General features: G+C 37.5%; 2 protein-coding genes and 1 pseudogene across 6 annotated transcripts; 1 reads left to right on the top strand and 2 right to left on the bottom strand.

Annotated features, from left to right (window-relative positions):
* Positions 1-1,015: 1,015 nt before the first annotated feature.
* Positions 1,016-15,405, bottom strand: LOC148839971 (putative deoxyribonuclease tatdn3). 2 transcript variants are annotated; one of them, XM_088940788.1, is made up of 10 exons: positions 15,318-15,405; positions 12,834-12,866; positions 12,320-12,393; positions 11,217-11,301; positions 7,896-7,958; positions 7,267-7,376; positions 6,177-6,232; positions 4,517-4,629; positions 2,757-2,837; positions 1,016-1,375 (listed from the first exon to the last, which is right to left on the bottom strand). In XM_088940788.1, the coding sequence occupies exons 1-10, from the start codon at positions 15,372-15,374 to the stop codon at positions 1,217-1,219; spliced, it is 831 nt and encodes a 276-aa protein (XP_088796914.1). In that variant the 5' UTR covers positions 15,375-15,405; the 3' UTR covers positions 1,016-1,216. The 2 variants fall into 2 exon arrangements, with proteins under 2 accessions (XP_088796914.1, XP_088796920.1); XM_088940794.1 differs by lacking the exon at positions 2,757-2,837 and having other exon boundaries at positions 15,318-15,401.
* On the top strand, positions 13,063-13,880 carry LOC148839972 (myosin regulatory light chain 11 pseudogene; annotated as a pseudogene).
* A 1,831-nt stretch (positions 15,406-17,236) lies between the features above and the next one.
* LOC148839970 (deoxyribonuclease TATDN3-like) lies at positions 17,237-26,380 on the bottom strand. Of its 4 annotated transcripts, none has more exons than XM_088940748.1 (10): positions 26,107-26,286; positions 25,861-25,893; positions 23,676-23,749; positions 22,798-22,873; positions 22,400-22,462; positions 21,706-21,815; positions 21,211-21,266; positions 20,243-20,355; positions 19,659-19,739; positions 17,237-18,171 (listed from the first exon to the last, which is right to left on the bottom strand). In XM_088940748.1, exons 1-10 carry the CDS (start codon positions 26,158-26,160, stop codon positions 18,028-18,030), a joined length of 804 nt encoding a protein of 267 aa, XP_088796874.1. In that variant the 5' UTR covers positions 26,161-26,286; the 3' UTR covers positions 17,237-18,027. The 4 variants fall into 4 exon arrangements, with proteins under 4 accessions (XP_088796874.1, XP_088796883.1, XP_088796901.1 ...); XM_088940757.1 differs by having other exon boundaries at positions 19,659-19,736; XM_088940775.1 differs by lacking the exon at positions 22,400-22,462 and having other exon boundaries at positions 19,659-19,736; positions 26,107-26,380.
* Between the last annotated feature and the right edge of the window lie 92 nt (positions 26,381-26,472).

Below are 26,472 nucleotides of genomic sequence, written 5' to 3'. Positions count from 1 at the left end.
TTTCTAAATTGTGTATTGGACAAGAGCAAAATGTTCCAAAACATATGGAAAAAATTACAGCAATTTGTATTACTGGAATAGCAGATCATAAATATAATTAGCATACTAGCTGTAAAAATTTCAGAATAAGCCATTTGACATAATAATAAAACAAGCAAAACATGTTTCTTCAATCATGTCTCCAATTATTGCAGGCTAAAAAAAGTACATCTAATAGTAATAATTATAGTCTATAGTAATAATGATTTACACTTATATAGCACTTTTCTGGACACGCCACTCAGAGTGCTTTACAAGTGATGGGGACTCCCCTCCACCACCACCAATGTGCAGTCCCACCTGGATGATGTGACGGCAGCCATAGTGCACCAGTACACTCACCACACATCAGCTATCAGTGGGGAGGAGAACAGAGTGATGAAGCTAATTCACAGATGGTGATTATTAGGAGGCCACGATTGGTAAAGGCTGATGGTAAATTTGGCCAGGTTTATTTTGATGGCACCAGAGAGTTGTGGCCTCAGTTGTATTGGGTTGTCCCATCTGAAGAATGGCGCCTTTTTTACAGAATAGTGTCTCCATCATTATTCTGGGACATAAAGACCCACACAGGCCACAGGGTGAAAACTCGCTACTGGTTCCAATAACACCTCTTCCAGCAGCAACCTTATCTTTCCCAGGAGGTCTCCCATGCTTAGCTTCAGCGGGTTGCCAGTTGTACTGTAGGTTGGTTGCAGATATAGCTGCTGGCTATATCTAAAGATATTCACTTAATGTGAACAGCAGGTCTAATTCTGTTTGCATTTGACAAAAAACTCCTTTCTATACGATTAATAATTGTCTTTAATCCGAAGCTCAAAGTAAAATATGTCCCCCAGCCCATTCTTAAAAAGAACCATGATATTATTGATATATATAGGTTACCTGATGAATGTTGCAGTAGACAATAAAGTCTGCTTCATTTACATATAATCACTTGAAGGTAGTTTTGTCTTTAAGAAGAAAACTGCACCTGTTTTTCCAATCTGTTTATTATTTTTGGTTTCATTTATGCAAAGTGGTGGAGAAAACCTGATACATCTGATAAACCTGATACATGACTGTTATATAGGCAAAATAATCACATGAATGTAACTTTGACATCAGATAGTGGTATGCATCTGCAGGAGTATAAGTCCATTGGTATAAACAGCTGAAAGAATTTAGATCAGGATTCTCAGGTTGATGTTATTCTTTGTTGCAATGTCTTCTGGATCCTAGGGAACAGTCTGAATGCATTGTGTGTAGTGACCTCCATAACCTTCTCTGGCAGGATTCCTTTAACTTTAGCAATATACTGACAGGAAATCTGAATATTCTTTGGCTCATTTCTTGCCTGTAAAAAAAAATGTTGAGTTCATTACTACTAAGAAATGTTCAAATATTCCATTAACATACACAGAAATCACTGGGTTGTAAAACAAAAGATACTGTACAATGATGAAGTAGGCAGGCATTTCAAAGAGAGAAAAGAAAGTGCTAGGAAAATTTTTCTGCATACATTTCCTTATTTTTAGCCTTAACTTCCTAACTGCCTTCTCATTTGTGAGCTTGAATAGAGATATTTTCTGACTGACATCAATAAAAAAAACAATAAACATACCTGCTATATGCTTAATGTATCATGGAAATGGTTTAGTAAACTGGAACAAATGGGTCAAATTATCAATCAAATGGGTGAAGACATTTACATATAAAACGTGGACAGACACACATTAACATTTTGTTGGTCTCTGTAAAGGCCAACAGCATGTTGATTCTGTCAGCAACAGCAGTTTAACGGAAAGTTTAGTTTTTATGTTGCACATTAAATGTTCAAAAGCCAAATAAATCTGATATTCTTATATTCTACAATTATTCCAAACTACAATAGCACTATCTGATAGTGTCCTGATTAACATCATCAGTAATTGGAGGGTTGGAGTTTTGGAGTAGGATTTTTATAGCAGGTCAGAACATACACATAAAATTACTCCACTGATTATAAAAAATCTAATGTTAGAATCTAAGGTGTTATAATAATACTTCTTTCAAGTCTTTGGTGAGACATATCCTCTAGATTCAAGTAACAAAAACCATCATCAAGCACTTTTTCTCCTCTGGTCTGTGTTTCACTGTTCACTCCGAAGAAGTCCAAGAGGTTGACTCTGTCAGAGCCTTTGAAGATTTCAAATACGTTTTGTACCCGTTTCCTTTTTAATCTTCTCTTTCTAAGACTAAAAAGGTTCAGTTCCTTCAGCCTGTCAGCATAGAACATTTCCTTCAGACCTGGATATACACAGTATATGGTTAGCTATTCAGTAACATCACCTTCCTGCTGTTCTCCACACGTAAAGGTTTATTCCATGCTGAAAAGAGAAGAAAAGAAACAAAATGCCTTGGCTGTGGAGTCTTCTTCGGGTGCACCACAACCGAAACTCTGCATTTCTTTTCTTCTCTTTTCAGCATGGAATAAATCTTAACTTGTTGCTTTGCAGCCTACCCATGCTGACGCAGCTACCTACTGGAACTACTGTATATTTTACTATTTTAATTATTAGCGGTTTAATATACGGTCTACATTTTGTGTTGGATCAGCCATGGTGGCTGTTGTGCCCATGAAAAGTCACATCACTGCAATCATGTTTTAAAGAATGTAGATCTTTTAAAGTTTGTTTTGCTAAAGTCATAATAAAGTAGCCTGTTTTGCTTGCTGGTTTAAACTCAAGAGGACTCACCTCTTTATGTAGTCCCAGAGCAGGTGAATCAGTTTCAAGGCAAATGTGTTCCATTGGAATCTGTTTAATCAACTTCACACGCTAAAGTCAGTGGAGACAATATTAAAATTACTTATTTAGACTATTTATTGGCTATTATGACCCAATGAGAAAACTATTCTTTAAACTTCATTATCTGCTTACATTCCAAATACACATCTCCCTTCAAATGGTAATTAAATGTAGAAAAATCCTGTTCTGACAACAGCACAAATGCAAAAGCACAAATGTTACAGTGTGCTTGTTCCAGAACCACAGGTCTGCATGAATGTCTGGGCATGTTACTATTAGTATATTTACCAGATCATTTCTGGTGGTTGCATATTTGCGTTCGAAATTCTTTGTCTGAAGAGAGCATTAAGACCTGGTGCAAAATTAGAAACGTGACAAACCAGTTCTGGAAAGGATTGTAATAGTAGCTAACTTGCTACTAATGGCTGTCAAAGGCCTATATGATTTGTAAATAGAGACAATGGGTGGTAATTAAACCACCTCAAACATACTGTTTGTAATTATTAGTGGTGGCTAACTCCACATTCTTACACAGGCTTAATAATAATAATAATAATTGCTTACACTTATATAGCGCTTTTCTGGACACTCCACTCAAAGCGCTTTACAGGTAATGGGGACTCCCCTCCACCACCACCAATGTGTAGCATCCACCTGGATGATGCGACGGCAGCCATAGTGCGCCAGAACACTCACCACACACCTATCAGCTATCAGCTATCAGTGGGGAGGAGAGCAGAGTAATGAAGCCAATTTATAAACGGGGATTATTAGGAGGTAAGGGGCAATGGGAAATTTGGCCAGGACGCCGGGGTTACACCCCTACTCTTTTCAAGAAATGCCCTGGGATTTTTAATGACACAGAGAGTCAGGACCTCGGTTTTACGTCTCATCCGAAGGACGGCGCCTGTTTACAGTATAGTGTCCCCATCACTATACTGGGGCATTAGGACCCACATGGACCACAGGGTGAGCACCCCCTGCTGGCCCCACTAACACTTCTTCCAGCAGCAACCTTAGTTTTTCCCAGGAGGTCTCCCTTTCAGGTACTGACTAGGTTCACACCTGCTTAGCTTCAGTGGGTTGCCAGTTGTGAGTTGCAGAGTGATCTTGCTGCTGGCCATAATTAATGGATCTAATAGGTATATAAAGCAGGGGGGTCAAACTCATTTGTTATATCAGACCAGATTTGATTAAAATGTAGTTCAAACAGAACGTAAATACCAGAAATACAGGTCTGCTCCTGAATTCTCCCAGTTTCAGGTTTGCATCAAATGGTTTTATCTTGCGTGAAGGCAAGTATCTGGTAGCGATTGTAGCCAATGCCAAGGTTCTGGGCTCTTTCAAGCCAGTTGTCCAGTTATTTATAACCACTGTCCTGTTCCTTGTACTATTTGAAAATCAAATTTCACACAAGGATAGTCAGGATACTGAAATGAGCACACAGGATGGAAAACCTGACTTTTTCAGTCACTGGTTAAGAAGATCTCAACATACTGTTTGTAAAACACAGATGTTTCTCTAGGCAGTGACAAAGTAGACATTCCTCAATTCCAATATGCACACAGCATTAACAGTTCTGTACCATATGAACAGGGCCTTAAAGCTTGCCAGCATTACAGGTATTGTTATTATGCATGAAAAGCAGAGCACTATTTAAAGCTCATGATTAAGCATACCAATGTAAAAGAGGAAAGGAAATTCCTAACCTGCTCATTCCTACAGACTGCAGGTGGGAAGGAGAAGAAATATCCTGCTTGCACACCCTCCATCGCAACTGATGGCTTTCCCGCAAAGTTATGCAGAAGAGCATGCTGAATGCCTACAATAATAGCACAAGCACACAACTGAACAGCTCATAAATATAACAATGCATTTAGAAGGAACAAGTAATAGGTTTATTCCATGCTGAAAAGAGAAGAAATAAAACACAACATTTCGGCCGTGGAGCCTTCTTCAGGTGTCAGTAACAATGCATTTAGCCTTTAATGTATTGAAATAATGCTTATTGTAATGGATTTACTCTTGAATCTTGTATATATATTTATTGTTCTACATTTCTTTGCAAACCATATTTGTGTTAATGACTTCAAAACCTAATTTGTTTTACATATTTCCAAAATATTTTATCCAACTAATTGTATTCCCAATGCACCATACTATTTTGAATTACAGTTTAGATCACTTTGAGTAAATGACTTGATTGCCTGGATAAGTATTAAAATCAAGAGTGTATGATATTGAAATACAACATAGTCATTTATAACAAAGTCTAATATCTCTCTTATCAGATATATTTATATTATAATTAATATTGCACTTTAATATTACAATATTACGATTAATATTACAATTACTGTAATCTATCTGCAGGGGCCATGAGCTTCTACTTTAAACAAGGTGAGACTTTGCTGCTGTTCCTTTGGAAAAAAATGTTAAACAACTAATTACGTAAAAACTATTGTTGGAAAAATATGCAGTGCATATTGTTGGAAAAATATGTATTGCATTCTTCTTCTGTAACAGAAATCTGCTTGTTGTTAAGCATTTATAATACATATATTTTTCTGTTACACTTTCTGTAAAACAATGTATAATGCATACATATTTCTTTTTGCAAATCAATTGAGGTAAATCATACAATACATATATTCAAACTGCATATTATGTTCAACCCTAAAATGATTTTTACTCATTGAACCTTGGAGCTTTTTTTAATGTTGCTATTGGCCTCAGAGTGGCATCTCTCACCAGCTTCTTCTTTAACAGGCTGGTGGTTAGGAGGAACCGATCAATCTAGGCAGGGTCTGGATGGTATCATACACTTTCCACTTCTTAATGATTGACTTGACCATGCTTCAAGTGGTATTTAATCTTTGGATTTTTATACCTGTCCCCTGATCTGTGGCTTTACACAGCTTTACTCCTGACTTGTTTTGAAAGGCTCTTGATCTTTATAATTGAATCTTTGCTTGAAATTCACTGCCTGATTAACTGTATTTATTCTGAAATCATGTGTGAACCACTATGAATCCACACAGAGGCATTAACAGCCAATCAACTAATTGTGTGACTTGTTAAAGCAGATTTCTGCACACGAACTAATTTAGGTCTCCAGTAGTTAGTTTTTTTTATTATTTTCCTTTGCAGATTTTGCTGACATTTAACTTTTTTCATCTATAAAAGTGTACAGGTTGAGCATTCAGCCTTCAATTTAAAATATTCACTTTTCAGAAAATAAGTTCACATCATTTGTCAAAGAAATGGTATGTTGTTGGAAAGGAGTCAACATTCTTATGAGGTTTTTGAGTTCCAGAGCTTTTGAGAAAAGAATGGAAGGTATCAGGTTTTATCTCAAAGCATCCCAACCTTGCTCTTTCAGAATTGCAATGGTGATCGCTGCAGCTGAACGGGAGTGGACATTTCTGTGAAACCAAGAAAAAAATAATTTTCAATTCATATTTATGCAGCATTTTTCAAATACGCAGTTCAGAATAATATGTGTACACATTTTTAGTAGTTCTTGGATCTTTGGCCAATTCTGTGTTCATTGCTGCATGTTTATTAAACTTTTAGTAATGGAAACATTTTCAGGCCCAATTACTGTAAGTTCATAACCAAGAATACAATTTTGTATTACTATGTTAACATGCCTCTTTCAGGGTATTGCAGTACTCAACCTACTTTTATTGGCTGAGCCATTCTGGAACTCCTGGGGCAACATGCTTTCTAAACAAGCTATCATGTGATATGGAAAAAAGAGTGGCACATGCTTTGCTTTCAGTGATGTACATACAAGGGAAATACTTTACTATGAGCATTAAACCAGAGTAGATCAGCCCGAAGTAAACTGTCAGTTCAATTCCATAATGATGAATCAGAGATATTTCCTATTAAATGCATTAGTTTTTACCCATTCTTGCTGAAGCACACAGTGTATTTTGGATATTCACGACAGAATGAAAACTCCAATCATAGATGAAATTCAATTATATTAAGGGACTAAACTGATGTAACACGATCAATAGAAAATTGAGAAAAACTGGCATTCTAATTTGGATCTCAAATGAAACTGCAGCTCTACATTTCAATACTTTGAAAAATACTGAAAAATACCCTTTTTCAGTAAATGTAGTATCATGTAGATACTTTAGGAAGTATCAGTCCTTCTCTTTCAGAAAGGAGCATTTAAGTGCACACATTGTATAAGAAAATAAATCAAACAATAAAAAATGTAGTAATGGATATACAACGATAAAACAGGATAGCAGTTACAATATTTGTTTAATTCACTTTTGCCAACACAACTGTCATTGTGTTTATAAAACCTAAATTGTTTACTGTGGAAAATTGCATGGGAGTTAATTTAAGTAATATATCTTTCCTCGAAAATCTTAATCTATGAAGTTTCCTTCCTTTCAGTTTCCTCTAACAATGTACTATCCAACAAATCACTCACACTGGCAAATCAAGTTCCTTGGCAATTTCCACTTGCTTTCTGAAGACTCTCAGTTGTTCCTCATGGTGCTGTGCGTCAGGGGCATACCAAGGTGTGTAGTCGAGACCTATCTGCAGACGTGGAGGAATAGCTTAGTCCGAATTTGTTTTGAAAAAAATGTAAAACACTGTCTGAGCCTTAAAAACACTTAAAGATACATGGAAGATTAAATTTATATGATACATGCACTACAATGTACTATTAATCTTTTCAGATATATAATAGATGACTACTGTACGTACAGTACCTCAACAGTCACAGCAGATATTTTTTTACAATTATGTACAAACCCTCAATGGCAAAACACATTGAGCTAATGTGGCAAAAGTGGAATAGCTGTGCTGCATACATCTTAAAATTATTAATTCACATTGAAGTACCAAAAGCATGACACTGTAATTTTTCACTTTGCAATTTGCAGGCAGGACAACGTGTTTCTTTGCAGTGTCTGTGCATAGAGTTCATGCAGTGATAAAGGTCTTCAAATATTTTCTGATATATTGCCTATTTTAAATGTCAAAAACAGGTGCTTTATGTTATTATGAAATCATTTCTGTTATTTAAAAAGTCATTAAGGCCCAGTTTTTTACCTCACCAACTGCTACTATTTCATCCCTGTAATTCTGGAAAAAGGGCAGGGCTGGCTCCAACTCCTGGAAGACAGACCATTTAGCTGTTCTTAATTTTCATTCCTTCTATAAAAATGAAACCATATGTATTCGGTGGATAAAACAAAAATTTTAATAACCCAATATTTATATCTGATAGGTAATTGGGGGACGGTATCAAACCATGACAATTCCACAGTTCAATTTTGGCACCAGTCTTAATTAAAACTAGATGTTAAGGGAGTGTTTTGCTGTGTGGAAAAATGATGATGGCAATGTTTCTGAATTGGTAACAGGTGTGCAACAAAAGCAAGTTCATAAATTCTGTTAAATGACAAAACTCCATGACTAAATAACTCAAACAGTTATTCACATTATTGCCCACCAATTCGCCATTTCTCAACCGTTAAGACTGCTTTAGCACAAATTTTAGTGTTAGTGATCAACCTCATCCTGATACAGAACATGTCATAAGAGACAAGCATGGGACATTTGTCTTCAGACCCTTTACAAGTGATTTAAAGGGGAACTGCAGTCCCAGTTTCTCAGACCGGTTATTAAATCTCAGTAAAAAAATAAATTAATTAATGGTGTAGTAAAATTTTACTCAGAATTCAGAATTAAGCACAAAAGTGTGAACTTTGTGAAGTACTATATGGTCTCCATTTTGCTGAGAAACCCTTGTCTGACCATGGACAAGAGTGAGAGTTTGAGCAGACTGTGACGTAATGCAGCCCTTCCTGCTCACTAGTCACTATAATGGATAGTCTAATGTGATGTACAAGCGAATAAGTACAGGTTGTGCAGCAGACATTTTACCGAGTTATGTTCCAATGTGATGTGCATGCAGAGTTAACAAGTAGAATTTAGATACAGTGGTGTGAAAAAGTGTTTGCCCCCTTCCTGATTTCTTATTTTTTTGCATGTTTGTCATACTGAAATGTTTCAGATCATCAAACAAATTGAAATATTAGACAAAGATAACACAAGTAAACACAAAATGCAGTTTTTAAATGAAGGTTTTTATTATTAAGGGAAAAAAAATCCAAACCTACATGGCCCTGTGTGAAAAAGTGATTGCCCCCCCTGTTAAAACATAAATCAACTGTGGTTTATCACATCTTTGGAAAGCTGAGTTCAATTTCTCTAGCCACACCCAGGCCTGATTACTGCCACACCTGTTCTCAATCAAGAAATCACTTAAATAGGACCTGCCTGACAAAGTGAAGTAGACCAAAAGATCCTCATAAGCTAGACATCATGCTGCGATCCAAACAAATTCAGGAACAAATGAGAAACAGAGTAATTGAGATTTATCAGTCTGGAAAAGGTTATAAAGCCATTTCTAAAGCTTTGGGACTCCAGCGAACCACAGTGAGAGCCATTATCCACAAATGGCGAAAACATGGAACAGTGGTGAACCTTCCCAGGAGTGGCAGGCCGACCAATATTACCCCAAGAGCGCAGCAACGACTCATCCAAGAGGTCACAAAAAAACCCACAACAACATCCAAAGAACTGTAGGCTTCACTTGCCTCAGTTAAGGTCAGTGTTCATGACTCCACCATAAGAAAGAGACTGGGCAAAAATGGCCTGCATGGCAGAGTTCCAAGACGAAAACCACTGCTGAGCAAAAAGAACATAAAGGCTCGTCTCAGTTTTGCCAGAAAACATCTTGATGATCCCCAAGACTTTTGGGAAAATACTCTGTGGACTGACGAGACAAAAGTTGAACTTTTTGGAAGGTGTGTGTCCTATTACATCTGGCGTAAAAGTAACACAGCATTTCAGAAAAGGAACATCATACCAACAGTAAAATATGGTGGTGGTAGTGTGATGGTCTGGGGCTGTTTTGCCGCTTCAGGACCTGGAAGACTTGCTGTGGTAAATGGAACCATGAATTCTGCTGTCTACCAAAAAATCCTGAAGGAGAATGTCCGGCCATCTGTTCGTGACCTCAAGCTGAAGCGCACTTGGGTTCTGCAGCAGGACAATGATCCAAAACACACCAGCAAGTCCACCTCTGAATGGCTTAAGAAAAACAAAATGAAGACTTTGGAGTGGCCTAGTCAAAGTCCTGACCTGAATCTGATTGAGATGTTGTGGCATGACTTTAAAAAAGCGGTTAAGGCTCGAAAACCCTCCAATGTGGCTGAATTACAACAATTCTGCAAAGATGAGTGGGCCAAAATTCCTCCACAGTGCTGTAAAAGACTCACTGCCAGTTATCGCAAACGCTTGATTGCAGTTGTTGCTGCTAAGGGTGGCCCAACCAGTTATTAGGTTTAGGGGGCAATCACTTTTTCACACAGGGCCATGTAAGTTTGGATTTTTTTTTTCCCTTAATAATAAAAAACCTTCATTTAAAAATTGCATTTTGTGTTTAGTTGTGTTATCTTTGTCTAATATTTCAATTTGTTTGATGATCTGAAACATTTCAGTGTGACAAACATGCAAAAAAATAAGAAATCAGGAAGGGGGCAAACACTTTTTCACACCACTGTATCTATTATGGTATATATGATGACATGGCATCAAATAAGGTACAGTATCTATAGTCTGTGTTGCATTATCACTGTACAATTATTGTTCATCAGCCTCAACTTGCAGGGCCATACTGGACAGAAAATGCAGGCTACCTTGATCACACAATCACTTCTCCATCAAACCTTGAAATTGGTTTGAGAGATTAGTGATGGTGTGGAGTACAACTAATGCTGAGTTCCAATTAGGATTTGCTGTTGCACAAACTGGTCACACTGCCCTGTGCTATGTGGGTGATATCTTGTCATCAGTCCCCCTTCCACCCTTAACGCAACCCGGCAAACACAGACAGCTCACTCTCCATAATGACAATGTTCATCCCCACAAAACAAGGCATGCCTTTGTGCACACAATGTTCAAGAGCTGGACTTGCCTTCATGATTACTCATCTGTTCTCGTGAGGTCTTATGAGACAAGTTGGATTACAGCTACATTGTACAGCTACATTGTCAACTACAGAGCATTGCACAGTTGTTCCAGGCATAGCTGCTCTCCCGTAAGCACTTGTGTGTCATCTGTCTGTTGAGTCATGTAAACTTCAGGCATGCACAATGGTATGAAGAGGTCACACCTTCTACTAGATACTGTATCTGCGACCACCATGTGGTTTCATGAGATCTGTTACATCATGGCCAACTCATCTCACCTGTGGCTTGTGATTGTTTTTTTATTGCACTGACAAACTTTAACTGAAACTAAAGTATCAATATGTATTATTATTAATATATATAAAATGTATTTATATATGTATTACCTTACCTCCAATCTGACACTGTGCTGGTCCTGGGAACCCCACTTTTGAATTGGGTGAATTCCCAGACATGGAGCCACCAGAGCTGGATAGCTGAAGATTAAGAATAACACAAATTATGGAACTAAATGAAATAAATTATAGCAGACCTATTAAACTGGAATTCATCTAATTCTTTGTACTGTAGCTTATTGACCAAAGACTGATAATATGTATAATCATCTCCAGCTACTATCTTATCTTCACAGAACAATAAAGTTTAAAAGTGTTCAGTACGGGTTTTTCGAAAAAGGACTAACTCGACAGACTCCAAGCATTTGCAAATATCTAAATTACAGTATGACAGTTGATCATCAGATCAGCTTCCACCCTTCCCACTCTCTGTTTCTGTCACATGGCAGAAATCTAAATAGAAGATAAATGCACTGTGTTGGGTAAGACAGTCCATATTTGGTAAAAGGATGTAAATCCATAAATCAGGGGATCTAGAGTTTTGCTAATCTTGGACCAAAGTCCTGGGGGGCTAGGAGTGACAGAAGGGTGATTTGAAATTAGGGACAGGTGGTGTCCTCAAGCTGTTCAGTGACCTCCGTTCAGAAATCAGGGCCTACAAGCAGCTGAATCTACACAATTACAAAGACAGCCATGGTTGGGCATTCTCAAAATAACTCAAACTACTGTCTGCCTGAGGAAAAAAAAAACAGTAACTGTGACTTTTAGTAAAGACTGCTGAAAAGAACAATAAAGCCAAACACAATAAAACACAATGTTCAAAAGAAATGTTTATTTCATGTGAAAATACAAAACATATTTTCAGCTAGCTCATAGTAAAACTTATCCTATATTTCTTTATCACCTATAGCCACAGAGATAAGATATAGTGAACATTTAGAACAATATAAAAAATAATACCAGTACTTTCTGCTTGAAGTTGATTTAACAAATTGATTTTGGAAACCAAGGATATCTGTCAATTAGTGTTACATATTGAAAATTAGCCTGTGGAATCTCAGCCAAAGACATTCTTCTTTCCATGACCTGATGAATCTGGTCAGAAATGAAATGGAATTTAAAGTTCAGCATTGATCCTTTGTTCTTCGGTCTTTCTTACCTTTTACTTAGTTGAATAACTCTTTCAAATTCTTTTACTTCTTCTGTTACTGAAATTAAAGCTTTAACTCCAGTCTGCAACAAAAAAAGCATTAATGAATAGTTCATTTCTTTTTAGTAGTAGTATTATAGTTGGCTGCTTAGTAGTATTATGTTGGTAACTGAGAACAAAACAGTCAATGACCGGTAAAAAAAGACCTCAATGCAGAAAATAGTTAAGACAAAAAGGTTCTGGCTCACTATTTAAATATAGTTTAATATAATTAATAATTATAATTAAAGATTATAATAAATGTTAATCTATAAAATATGATTACTATTTGACCAGCACATACTGCAATATATCATTGTTTCCACTAGGTGTTGCACACTACTGTGCATAACTGCATGTACAGATTCTGCTATTATTTTAGATGTAATGTGTTTTAGCAGCACTTTGATGACAAGTACCATTGATTCAGTCTCTTGCTGTCAGATTTACGAACTGGTTAATTAATCTAATTTTGCTGACTGACCTCTTTTGCTCTCGTAATGACATCTTCTATGTCCTGCAGAATGTAGAAAACAAGGATTATAAAGAGGAACAACAATAGACATAGAGGTTTACCTTCTAAAGCTCAATATCATGATACAAAAGCGCCACAAAGGGGCAGCTGTACACTCACACAAGTCACTCTGCTCCATATTTGTCCAGGGCAGTGAACACAGCTGGCCCCGACAGTGAAAACCTATTTCAGAAGACTCCCACTTTTGCAATCCACCCAAAACCGTATCCCAGCACTTGCTTAAGGGACCAATCAAGAGCAAAACTCTAACTTTAGCTCCAGTATGTTAATGAGCAATAGGATATTTAACCCACCCCCAACACGCAGGGCAGTTCGGCTTCTGTTCAATCCTTGTAAAAGCGGTCGTCAACCCTTCTGCCCAGCAAGAGCCATGGCCCCCAAGGCAGCCAAGCGACGGACGGGAGCCTCCAGCACAGTCACCTCTATCTTTGACCAGACTCAGATCCAGGAGTTTAAGGAAGCCTTCACGGTCATCGACCAGAACCGCGATGGATTAATCACAAAGGACGACCTGCGGGACACCTTTGCGGCCATGGGCTGTCTGAATATCAAGAGTGAGGAGCTGGACACCATGCTGAGGGAGTCCAACGGACCCATCAACTTCACCACCTTCCTCACCATGTTCGGGGAGAAGCTGAAGGGTGCGGACCCAGAGGACGTGATCACCTCTGCCTTCAAGATCCTGGACCCCGAGGGCAAAGGCACCATCAAGAAGGATTACCTGCAGGAGCTGCTGCAGACCCAGTGTGACCGCTTCTCGGATGAGGAGATCAACAACCTATGGGCTGCTTTCCCCCCTGATATCGCTGGCAACGTCGACTACAGGAATGTGAGCTATATCATCACCCATGGTGAAGACAAGAGCGAATGAGCACACTTCTTTCAAGGCATTCTGAGGAACTGAAGCTGGGGACCTACTTTCTTTTCAGTTTAATGGGAATCTAGCAATCTGTCAATACCAATCACATTAATTACCTGCTACATTGATTTTCCTTATGTGTTAAGAATGAATGTTACTGCCAGATGTCATCATTTAAAACATTTTCACTGCAATTTGGGAAACTGTGAAATATTACATTAAAAAGCAATATTGCAATCTCTAGAACATGAATTGCCTTTTTGATGAAGCGGAAATAATTAAGGTTTAGCAGTAAAAAATGAGAGCTCAACTGGAATGAAAATGATAAAACATTAAAGATTTGAGGATGGTGACTGTGAAGCCATGCTCTTGTGGACTTATTACTCTTTAACTACTATATACATTTTAGAAATCTGTGAATTTGGCTTTGAGAACCTTAATGGATCCATCGTATTTACTGTTACACTGAATTTGCTGATTAGCAGTTAGAAAAAGAAGGGGCTGGCTGTGGCAACACTGTGCAAGTCAGGAGTTCGGAGTGAACTGGAGGGGTGGCCATCTTGAGTAACTCTAGTCTACAGATCCCTTGTAAAATTTATTAAAAGGCAGTGAAGCAAAGCAGCCTAAATACAAAATGTGGAGCTGGAGATAAGCTTGAAAACTGCCTTTTAAGTGTGTCTCCCCCTCCAGGAGAAGCAGGGAGACAGCTCTGTTGCTGTCTGTGCTGTACCTGTTCTTTTGATAAACACTCCAGCTCCTTTTAATGCCTTAAAATGTATTTAAAAATCCTCCAAAATCTGTTTCAGCACAATAGGGAGATGTGCTATTACAATATGCAGCTGTTATGTCCACCCTTATGATACTGTCATATCCTGTTTACAAGTATTTGTATTGCATTTAAACTACAAAATACAGGAAACTGAGTGATTCATTTCTTTTCAGTGAGAAAGAACAAAAAATACTATTTCTAGAAGGTTAAGATAAAAACCAAAGAATGTGATTTTCTAAACAATGTACATTCAGTCTGTAATTAGTCTTTACATGTGTGCTGTAATGTCTCAATAAAACTATAAATCCCATGTTGTAATACAAATTCATCAGCACCAAAAACTCCAACACTTGTGGTTCATTCCAGCTCAGAACATAAAATCACTATTTTTAACTTTTTCATGACTGAAAGGTCAAGAGATAATAATGTCTCAAATTTCAAGCGGCCAACGATCGTATGTGTGCTTTACGAAAAAACTGGACAAACTCTTTCTGTATAAAATTACATTGTAAAATAAATACAACATACACACTACAATGTATTAAATTTACACGTAAATATATTTCGTAATCGTAAATCGGCGCTGACGAAGTCACGGGAAAGTATTCCACGTTTGGAATAAACAAGGCAGAGGTTGTATATTGTAAATTGTATGTCCATTTACCAAAATATGTCCACGTCTTTGCCGACGTTATTGCTGGATAAACAAAACAGCTATTTTCATTTTTCTCCGCAGAAAAATTCCGATAGCAAAATTTTCAATAGCAGAACAGAGATTTGCTATTTCCCATACGGCTTACAGTACCTCTAAAAATTCCGGAGCTGAAAGATGACAGTGGCAATCAACCAATCCCACGGCCATTGAAATTTACGTTCCATCACTCGCACTGCATTCTGGGACGGTGTAGTTTCTTTTCCACCTTTGCGTGAGCAGTCTGGCAAGCTTGAAAGCCCTGACGGCGGCGTAAGAGTCACAGACTGCATTCCTTTCAATGGTGCAAGGATGTCTGTATAGTATCAAGAACAAAACAGGGTTGTTATAGAAGATCTTTCCACAGTGAGAGAATCAGTGCAACTATGAAGATTATATAAGAAATAATAAATCCGTTCATGATCCAGATAAATGAACACACAAGAAGTGGGCGTGGAATATTAAAACAGTTAAATGCATATATATATATTATTTTCATATTATATACGTGTATTTCAGGATCATTAAATTAACCTACCATTCTCGCATTTCATGCATTTTTGTGTGACATTTTCTGACAATATATATACTTTATTTTGATGAATTATTTCTGAAATTTGGATTTTTATGGACAAATACAAAAACAACATTTTACTCATCTTCTGATTATGATAACAACTTTTGGGCTGCTGTCATATCTGAAAATGCATTTGATTAAATAGATTGGAAATACGTGTTCATGGTATTATGGAAGACTCATTTGTAAGGTGGGTTGAAATGATGTACTGTAGGTCTGTCCAGAAATCACATTTTTAACTAAAATGGTATACTCGGATACTTATATCTGTTCCAGAACTTACCCATGTTCCTTACATCCTCATTTTTTAAAAAGTCAGATTCAATAATTATGTGATTTGTCGAAAATGATAAGATGCTTCACATTTCCTAAGCTCATTTGCAAAAGCCAAAGAATGCAAAAGGTTCAAATGTTCCTGTTTTTCGTCATTATTATTGGGCTGCAAGTGCAAGAGTCATGACAAACTGGCAAACTGGCTCTCCCTAAAAATTAAATGTGTGGTTAGACACAAAAGGACAGACCAACATTAAAATCTCTCTCCCCACTCTGCTTTTTTTTGTGAAACCACGGCATAAAATGGTATTATACAAGCATTATTTTGAGGCACACCCTGAGAAAATTAAATCAGGTTAAAAATGTTTACAAAATACCGAAAACATTAGTTTATGCTCCCATTTTGTTACAACTATTCCTTCACTCGTTCACAAAATGATAAAGTGTTTACAGAATGGAAGAAAAATGGACTCATTACTTTTAAAGATTTGAACAAAAGAGAAAGATTTTCCTCATTTCACAAGTTAAAAGACAGATTTGGCCTCTCACACTTTTTTCTAAGCGCACTGAAGCATCTATAAGATGCTTTCTGCAAAGGAGCTCAATATTGAAATTTCTAATGAGGTTTGGGGAGAGAATATTCACTGGTGTTCTATGAATGCTAGACACATAAGCAAACAACACAAGGTCATACAGTATGTGGACTTCAAACTGAACTGAACAAGATCTATCTTTCAGTCTGTCCTTTATGTGACAGATACAGGTTCTCTGATGGTACACTCATACACATCTTCTGGCTATGTCCCAAGCTACATAAATTATAGGTAGAAATATCCCAGTCACACGTAAACATGTTTGGGAAGAATATTCCCCCAAATCCTGAATTAGGACTATGGTTGTTGAGAGGCAACATTGAGACTAACAAAAGCAGAACAAGCAGCAGTTGATTGGAATCCTGTCATTGAACCCTGTTTCAGTGGTGCTGATTTTCTCAATAGCATTGGAGAGCATTTGTTTTATAGGACAGGCCTCTGGAGCAATTCTATAGGATCTGGGGAACTTTTCTTTTCTGGATGTTTTTTTTTATTGTGCTTTTTTGTATATCTGGTTCTTAGTTTTTGTTCACCTTGTTAAACTTTTAAGAACTTCATAAATACAATACTTAAAAAACATTATACACAAATTGGTGTTTCATGTTCTTTTTTATTACACTGTTTATCCCCACACATAACCCATACCATTCCCACATAATTGTGCAAAGTGGGTTCTGAAATATATGTTTCCAGTACAATCATAAATCTTTATAAATCGACGAAGTGCTTGTTTGGATTGTTTTAACACCCTGTGATATAGGTTATCATCTTCAATGTCATTCAACATTACATTAACCTCAGCTCTCTAGATGACCCAGTATTTCAGTTCTTTATACCTCTCCATTTGGTCATTTCTGTGTGTGTTAAATTACAAACATGTTTTCAGCCATCTTAGTATTTTTTGTAGGGAGTATATTTCAGAGATTAAAAGTAATGCAAATCTCATGCTGTATGTTTTCATCTTCCCCATCTGAATGGTGAGTTTAGTAGAGGAACTACAGCAACAGCTAGTTAGCTGTCCTGTTTATAATAACAAAGAAGTGAAATTACCAGAATTTGTTAAGAGGAAGAAAATTACTTTCACAGTATATTTAGATGACCATTGATGCACAGTATAACATTTAAATGCCATATGATCACATTTCTTATCAATTTACACAGTGAACACAATTGGAAACCAATTCTTTTAAAATGGTAAATTAGCATTACAACTAAAATTCTGAAAAGCATTTACAACAGCAAATCCAATAAAAGATTTACAGTGACTTAATTCGCAAAGTCAGAAATTAAGCAACAAGGAAAGACACAGATTATAAGAACCCCTATCGACCATCTGATCATACCTATTAAAACAGAGCTTGTACCCTCTTATGCTACTGCATTAAACCCGCATGAGCTTCTGCAGTTTTGGGAAGAGTTTCAGGGCATTCTGGGTTGTCACCTCCATCACCATCTCCACCGGGATGCCTTTGATCTTAGCAATGTATTCTGCAGGTATGGAAATATTCCTAGGCTCGTTTCTCACCTGCAACACAGCCAGCCAAGTCATTTATTTGGTTATTGTATGTGGAGGAAGTAGTAACTCAGGCACAGCACTTACTGTCAATGAGTACTCTGAAAACCCACTCAAGCAGGATTTGCAGAGCTTGGAGTCCATATGCAACTAAATTCTTGATAGGTGTCATTCTCTATCTACAGGCCTGCACAGGGCATGGCTTGGTTCATTTGTAAACCAGAGGAAAATTGAACCCAATGTTGGTTTTGCTTTAGGATTTACAATTGATATGCTTAACACCAGCAGCCATATCACCGTGCAACTCACAATTGACAACCCCCTGAACCTTAGCAGGTGTGAGACTGGTCAGTACGTGGATGGGAGACCAACTGAGAAAAACTAAGGTTGCTGCTGGAAGAGGTGTTACTGGGGCCAGCAGGGGGTGCTCACCCCGCGGTCTGTGTGGGTCCTAATGCCCCGGTATAGTGACGGGGACACTACACAGTAAAAAGATGCTGTCCTTTGGATGAGACGTAAAAATGAGGACCTGACTCTATGTGGTCATTAAAAATCCCAGGGTGTTTCTCGAAAAGAGTAGGGGTGTTACCCCAGCATCATTGGCCAAAATTCCCATTGGTCTTTACCAATCATGGCATCCTAAAAATGTTCATCTCAGAACTGGCTTCAACACTCTGTTCTCCTCCTCACTAATAGCTGATGTGTGGTGAGCGTTCTGGCCCACTACGGCTGCTGAGCATCATCCAGGTGGGGCTACACATTGGTGGTGGTGGAGGGGAGTCCCCATTACTGTAAAGCACTTTGAGTGTATTGTCCAGAAAAGGGCTGTATAAGTGTAAAGAATTATTATTATTATTATTATTATTATAATATTATGTTCAGGTAATAATTAAGGATATGAATTTAGCGTTTTAATGTGTAGGGTACTATTAACCTAACATAAAACATTCCAGCACAGTGGATGCTATCAACACAAATACGCACTATCATTTACAGAACATGCCTCACACCATCTCCAAAAGTGCATTTATCTAACCAAAGTTTCTTCCCTCATTCATAATTTATTATAATAAGAATAAGAATACAAATATAGTTTCCCTTTCACTATACTGGGGCATTAGGCCCTACACAGACCACAGGATGAGCGCCCCCTACTGGCTCCTCTAATACCTTAATACCTTTACCAGCAGCAACCTTAGCTTTCCCAGGAGGTCTCCCATCCAGGTTCTGACCAGACTCACTCCTGCTGAGCTTCAAACAATGTCAAGGTCTACACAATGTCCTTTTATACATAACATCATTTGGCCAGGCTCACACTCCCTTAGCTTCAATTGCTTGCCAGTGGTGAACTGCATGGTGACATAGCTATATTTTCTAATTCACTTTATGTCAATGTCTACTCCTCTCATATACCATCTCGTTTTTGAAGTTCCTGAACAAAGCATCACTGATGTTACAGCTACAGTGTTTTATAAAAACTGGCGTAGAAATCGGTTTACCTGTTTTTCTGGTCCCAGTGCAGGGGAATCAGTTTCCAGGCACATGAACTCCAGTGGCAGTTGCTTCACTAATTTTTGCTTCTTAGAAAAAAGACAAAAGGTATTAAAGGTACTAATTTGCCTTCATATTTCTCAGCAGTACTTTCACAAAAAGCTGCATGTAAGAATATCCATCCATTATGCAGCAATGTTAACCACTGCAACACCCTGGCATCATACGTAAGAACAGATGTGTCTAAAACAGTTAATAAAATTTGTCAAGTACGGATTTTATTATATCAATAAGTAATGTATTGTACAGTAGATGTCAGTATATTAAAAGTTATGCAGCAAGTGTTCTAGTCAATCTGAAGTATACAGTCATCTGCTTTACTGCTCTCTTTGCTTCAATATACTGACGCCATTATTTTATAATTGACGAAAATTATTTTATATTTGGATTGGACTAAATCTGTCATTCCCATCACCAAATACTGGGGTGCAGAAATAAAATTAGTCTATACTAATGTCAAAATAGTCAATGTTTTCACTCATATTATGAGAGTGAACCACAGCACATGCACATTGGACTCAATTCAGATCACCTGTTCACTCCGTATGATTGAGGGTGGGATTGAAAAGAAATAGCCAGCCTTGATGCCATCCAAGGCCACTGAAGGTTTTCCATCAAACGCATGAAGCAGGACATTCTTCGCTCCTAGATTGCACACATTATAGAAATCGAGAGTCAGAGCAAGACTGAGAGACCACTGAAGATCCCATTTAAAGTCAAGGAGCAGGCAGAGTCAGTTTTAGGAACTTGGAGCCATTATCATAGCATTTTAGATTGAGGATGCCAGAACAGACACTGCTATATATACTCAAGCAAGACTGCTAGATTCTACTGCTCGAAAGTGTTGTGAAAGTTTGGAAATAACATAACATTTAAATAACTTTATTAGCCCTATACAATTTCTTGCATTAGGAATTTGTCTTTTCGCATACCCCAGCTTGCTCTCCATGAGACACAGACAGGGAGAGAAGCCTGGGGTCAGAGCACAGGGTCAGCCATTGTACAGCGCCCCTGGAGCAGTTGGGTTAAGGTTAAGGGCCTTGCTCAAGGGCCCAACGGAGTAGGATTCTTCTGCCGGCTGCGGGATTTGAACCGGTAACCTACCAGTCACAGGGGCAGATTCTTAGCCACAGAGCCACCGCTCCGCCCAATCAAATGTCCAGTCATTTGATTGAAACATTTATCATGACTTCCTTAAGGAAAAGGCTGGATGAGATACTTAGATCAATTAGCTTGTAACTAGCAAACAAGCTAGAGAGGCTGAATGGCCTTCTCTCATTTGTTACCATTCTTAATTATCACCTGTTGTTCCATTCAATGGGGGCATGAAAGGGAGCCAACTAAGTCTGCTAAACTCATCTACTTTGTGAAGGAATTTAACCATAAACCACAGTTTTCCAGATACAGTAAACAAGCACATGGGGGCAAACAAGTTCAGCGGGAGAACAGGCTGAGGTACAGTTCATGAGTTTATTGTGAGAAAGCAACTTTTGCCAGTACCTTGTTCCTTCAATAGATTAATTGTCGGTCTTCCAGCAGATCTTGAATGGACATTTCTTAAAAACAGGCAAAAGTATTAATTACATGTAGATGTCAGAGAATCAGCCTGAATCAAAACTAGAAACAAGTTCTAAATCCATCTCAGGTTTCACTTTAAAAAAAAGCTTCAAACTCCAGTTCTGGTTTAGATTCTGAACCAAAGTGGAAAGATGTCCCAATGTGTTTGTATTCCCTGGCAGAAACAAAACCCTCCAACATTTTAATTTGAAAAAAAATAAAAACACACTGAAGCAGTGATTTATATCTTGTGCCTTCCATATTCTATAAATCAGAATTAATTTTTACTCTGTACATTGCCACACCAACAGTAATGTCTTCTCATAGCACTTCACAAGGAAGCATGTTACCTAAAGATAATTAAAAAGGCTAAACTCCCATCTTATAGACTTCAGTGCGCAGCTGGAGTATGTCCTATTCTTTCCTTGTGAGACTCACAGTGGTAGATCCAGTCTTTTAGCAATCTCAATCTGTCGGATTAACACCTGCCGCTGTTCATCTTTTTGGTTCTCATTGGTGACAAATCGAGGTGTGAAGTCCAACCCAACCTGTTTGAGATTGAAGAAGAGCTCAGACAAAATGTAGACAGCTGAGAACATACAGCTCTTTGAATGCACTGCCTCCACCAATACTCCCTGTCTCCTTCTCTCACATATTGCATTGCACTAATTACTCTTTTTAAAAATGTTCAATTGAATTACCAAGTTAACACTTTTGAAAAACGTAATGCACCCTCCATTTCATGTGCAATTAATGTTTGGTCCAAAGAAGGCATACCAAACTGCACACCAAATCCGTCAGCAGTTTGCCCCCATCCTTCACCCAGCTGGTTGCTGTCTTCATGCTGTATTGTTTGTTGCCTGGACAGAGGCATTTTTGTTTTATCTCAAAATATGTTGCCCTCCACGCATTTTCTGCAATTCCTACTTAATGGGAAATTAACTTTTGCTTAAAGAATGCCTTTCAAGGAATGCACACCTTTTTAAATTATTTGTTTTACTTAATTTCTTATTAATCTGAATATAAAGTATTTTTTTCACACTGAGATCAGATTATTAATATTTTGGATACTATGGTTATCTCACTTCAAACAAATTAAGTTGGTTAAATGCTGAAAGTGTTAAATTAGTACCTCTCCTATGGCTAAGAGATGATCCTTGTATTTTTCTATCAGGGGTAGGGCAGCATCTAAATCCTGTTCAAACAGAAGAAGAAATTTATCTTCAGACCACGTTTAGCACATGTCTGTGAGGATTTAGAACCAATATAAGTAGCTCTTTTACATTTCAGCGAGGAGATATTTTGTGCTTTAAAGAATTATATAAAGGGGTATTTATGTCACCATAACCTTATTCAAACAGCTTTAATTGCAAGTAATCACAGCCCTGTGCATCCAGGAAACCTGGTAATCTACAGGTTTTAACCTTATTAAGAACAAATTATTGTTGTAAAGACAGACATCAATCACATCTGTGCTCCAGATCCACCCCACCCCCCCGCCCCCAGTCTCCAGCCCCTGAAGGCTGGTACCTGAAGTGTCGCCCCCCTCTGAGGCACATCCTGGACTGGATGAACACCGAGAGAGGGCCACACAAACCCAGGGAACCTAAGAAGATAAACAATGTAAGAAACCTGACCTATCTAAAATACATTTAATATAGTATTAGATTTAATATATTTTGTATGTGGTATATATATTTTGCTTGCTTCTTACATCGTCTTACTTAGGAACAAATCCTTACTCTGTATTATGTCTTCATGGGGAAAAGGCTGTTGAATTTCAGAGAGGTGCTCTGACGAAAACTCGCGTAAAAAATTAGTTCTATAAATATGGAAGCCAGACTTTTACACATGCATTGAAGAGAAATAATGTCTGGGAAGGTTATCCCTGTCGAGAGTATTTGAAGTTGACATCTGCGTGATCTGCAATATCAGTAAACAAAGTTTTGCAATAATTTGCCCTGAAAATTATAGGATAAGAAACTAAATTCTACTCCACAGTCAATTATACATTAAATGGTTGATCTTAAATAACTCTTTCATTCATGCATGCACACTCCAACAAATTCACATTTTAATGGGATAGAACAAGATGCCATAAAAACTTACAGTTGGGTCACAACACCTTCATCAAAGCAGATGAGATTTTGATTATTTTCCTACTCACTTAGTAAGTCATGCAGATTATATTTTTATTGTTTTATAATTTTATTGAATGACAATTTTGAAAAACACATAGCTGATATAAGTAAATACAGTGCCTCTACCCTCTCAACGAACTACACTGTTTATTTGCATATTGCAACTTTATTCGCCCTCTAACAGGAATGTATGTAAAGCATGTGAAGTTTAACTTTCTATGCCTGCTCTTTTCACAGACTCATTCTTTACATTATTAATTACAGCACCTGCTAGAGAGCTCTATGATTTTATCAAATTCCCCAGCATGTTCAGCTACTGCAACCAGTGCTAGAAGTCCAGCCTGTAGAAAAAAGAAAAAAAATATCACTCAATATTTACTTATTTGTCACAGACTGTCTATATTAAGAACATAATGAAGTGAAGCTCAAAGTCTAACATTTTGTGTTGTATTCTGTATTTATTTGTGTATCTTTCAGTATCTTGTTTCAGTCAGAGTGGATCTAGTACTAGTAGCGATTTACTCCTGTCTAAGAATTCATCATATATTGGAGCTTGTTATTGTCTGTCTGCCTGTTCTTGGACAGGTATTTCAAATCTAGTTGCTTTTTTGATCTAGAAGTTCTGGTAACTTTATGAAAATCGAAACATACTATTAAGTTTCTTGTTATCAGGTCTATAACTTCAGAATTATTTTCCCAATCTACTGTATGTTCTGCTGTCAGTAGCCCACAGTCATTTACACTTGAAAGTCCATTAGCCTTTACAATTTAACCCCAATGACACTTCGAATGGTTTTGCTCTAGGTAAAAAAAGAGAGATTAATTTACACATTACTCTTCATGTTATAACTCTATGAAAGTCTCACTAGTATAAACTTGAACATGGATGGAGGGACACTGGACTATATATTCATTTACGTGCTTTCAAACAGCAGTAGCAATTTCCCAATCATCAATTTCCCTTCGGGATCAATAAAGTCTTATCTATTTTATGTACAGACTGTCACAACATAGGAAATGTTTGGGACTGGGATCTTTGGGATTCTATCCAATCTCATAAAAAGGTACCCTAGAACCCTTATTTACACAATTCATCATCTCTGAAATCCAATTAAAAATTGGAATACCCACTACTTTGGGGTAATTCAACTTAATGCAACCATTTTCTTGATTATTTTCAATTTGTATTTGATAACATCTTAAGTTTGATTGTTGATCAATCAATTCCACTTCTGAGAACAATTTATATACTAATAGGCTTGATGCATCTCACCTTGCAGCATTTCACACTGACTCTACTTATCATCTATCTGTAATAATAACAAAACCCACGACATGTTATTGAATCTTATTTCTTGCATTGAAATTTTGCATTTCTCTATTATCATGCATATTACCAATGAATCTGGTCAATTACGTTGCATGGTATTGGTATTGGCAGTGTCATGAAGCAGGTCCTTTTAAAAGGATTAAAAGGATGAGTTTGTTCAGCCTGTCAAGAGCAGATCATTCCTACAAGTCCAGGAATGTACCTGGTCACTCGTCTCTGGACTGATTTCAGAGCAGCAACATCTATATAGCACTCTGGCGACCAATAGTAATATTCTTAGTTAGGTCTTACTAGTGAATTGTACTATTTTAACATCTCATGACAGTATATCCTAAAATTATGTTAGCCGTTTTTGTTTCTTGTCCACACTCATTAGAAGATGTAAATTATGCTTTAAAATAGGTCTTTTTCATAGACAGATTCTTCAAGCTCAGTTTTAAATAAGATAAATAAATTCCTTAAACTTACATAGTTTCAAGAACAGGTGAGAAGAAAACATGGCCAGGGAGAAGAAAGAAAACACAACATTTCGGCCGTGGAGTCTTCTTCAAGTGAAGAAGGCTGAAGAAGGCTCCACGGCCAAAATGCTGTGTTTTTTTTTCTTCTCTTTTCAGCATAGAATAAACCTATTACTTGTTCCTGGGATTTATAATGACCACATGACCTTGGTTTTACATCTCATCCAAAAGATGGCGATGTTTACAGTATCTCCATCACTATACTGGGGCATTAGGACCTACACAGACTGCAGAGTGAGAAGTCCCTACTGGTCCTACTAACACCTCTTCCAGCAGCAACCTTAGCTTCCCCATCCAAGTTACTGGTCAGGCTCACACCTGCTGCTTAGCTTCAGTGGATTGCCAATAGTGAATTGCAGTGTGATATAGCTGCTGCAGATTTCCATTTTGTCCTTTATAGTTCACGTTTTTACTACGTGTGAGTAACACTCCCCAAAGCCATCATCCAAGTCTTTCAAATCTTATTGAAATTTCTTTGCAGTTTCTACAATGTTTGCTAATCATTAAAGTTAGCACTTTTCCAAACCCTGTATTTATTTTAAAAAAAACACACTAGACAATACAAAATACAATAAGGGACCTTATACCAAAAAAATGTTTTTACCTTTTTAGAGTTTTCTATGACATCTTCAAGGTCCTGCAAACAAAAAAGAGCAGGTGAAAAATAAGATTTTAAATGGCTCAAGATAATTAGTTTTTTCAGTGTTTTTCTCTATTGAACTAAACGTGTAAAACTCGTAACTTGTAATTGCATATAATTACGATATGTGTAGGCTTACTTCAAGAATATTAGCTCTCAGGGTCGTGTAATTGTAAGTCAACTTAATGATTTACGAAAGCAGCTCCTTACATTATCAAACTCCGCAGCAGATATATGACAGTGACAGTCAATAAAGCCTTTCATTCGCACGGATGAAAAAGAACAGTAATATATTCAGGACAGATACCAATATCGCGTTTACAAATACAACACTTTAATACTGTATGAGGAAAAAAAGTTTTACTCGTAGCAGTGCATGATTATCACGCGTTCCTACTCGCGGAACTATATTCATTCTACTGTTGTTTCTCTCGACGCTGTTTAGTGAACCTCGTGTCAGTCCCAAGAGTTTCCGCTTCCGGGTTTTTATTAAATTTGAATCAAAGGCGCTAAACGTAGGCTTCTAGCTTGTACTGTATGTAAGTTGCGGGGAAACAAACGCGGATAAAAGGTGAG

The sequence above is a fragment of the Atractosteus spatula genome, chromosome 2 (assembly GCF_055471065.1).
Source record: "Atractosteus spatula isolate fAtrSpa1 chromosome 2, fAtrSpa1.hap1, whole genome shotgun sequence".
In the NCBI taxonomy this organism is placed as follows: Eukaryota; Metazoa; Chordata; class Actinopteri; order Semionotiformes; family Lepisosteidae; genus Atractosteus; species Atractosteus spatula.
This window is presented reverse-complemented; position numbering and strand designations above follow the sequence as displayed.

Coding starts and splice junctions, on each gene's coding strand:
- LOC148839971 (XM_088940788.1), bottom strand. CDS start 15,374: ATGGCCGTGGGATTGGTTGATTGCCACTGTCATCTTTCAGCTCCGGAA. Junction 7,377..7,895: donor AAATAGTAGCAGTTGGTGAG/GTAAAAAACTGG, acceptor CCACGTCTGCAG/ATAGGTCTCGACTACACACC. Junction 1,376..2,756: donor CTCTGGGACTACATAAAGAG/GTGAGTCCTCTT, acceptor TTTTTTTTACAG/GCAAGAAATGAGCCAAAGAA.
- LOC148839970 (XM_088940748.1), bottom strand. CDS start 26,160: ATGAAAGGCTTTATTGACTGTCACTGTCATATATCTGCTGCGGAGTTT. Junction 20,356..21,210: donor TAATCTATTGAAGGAACAAG/GTACTGGCAAAA, acceptor TGTGCAATCTAG/GAGCGAAGAATGTCCTGCTT. Junction 18,172..19,658: donor CACTGGGACCAGAAAAACAG/GTAAACCGATTT, acceptor GCTGTGTTGCAG/GTGAGAAACGAGCCTAGGAA.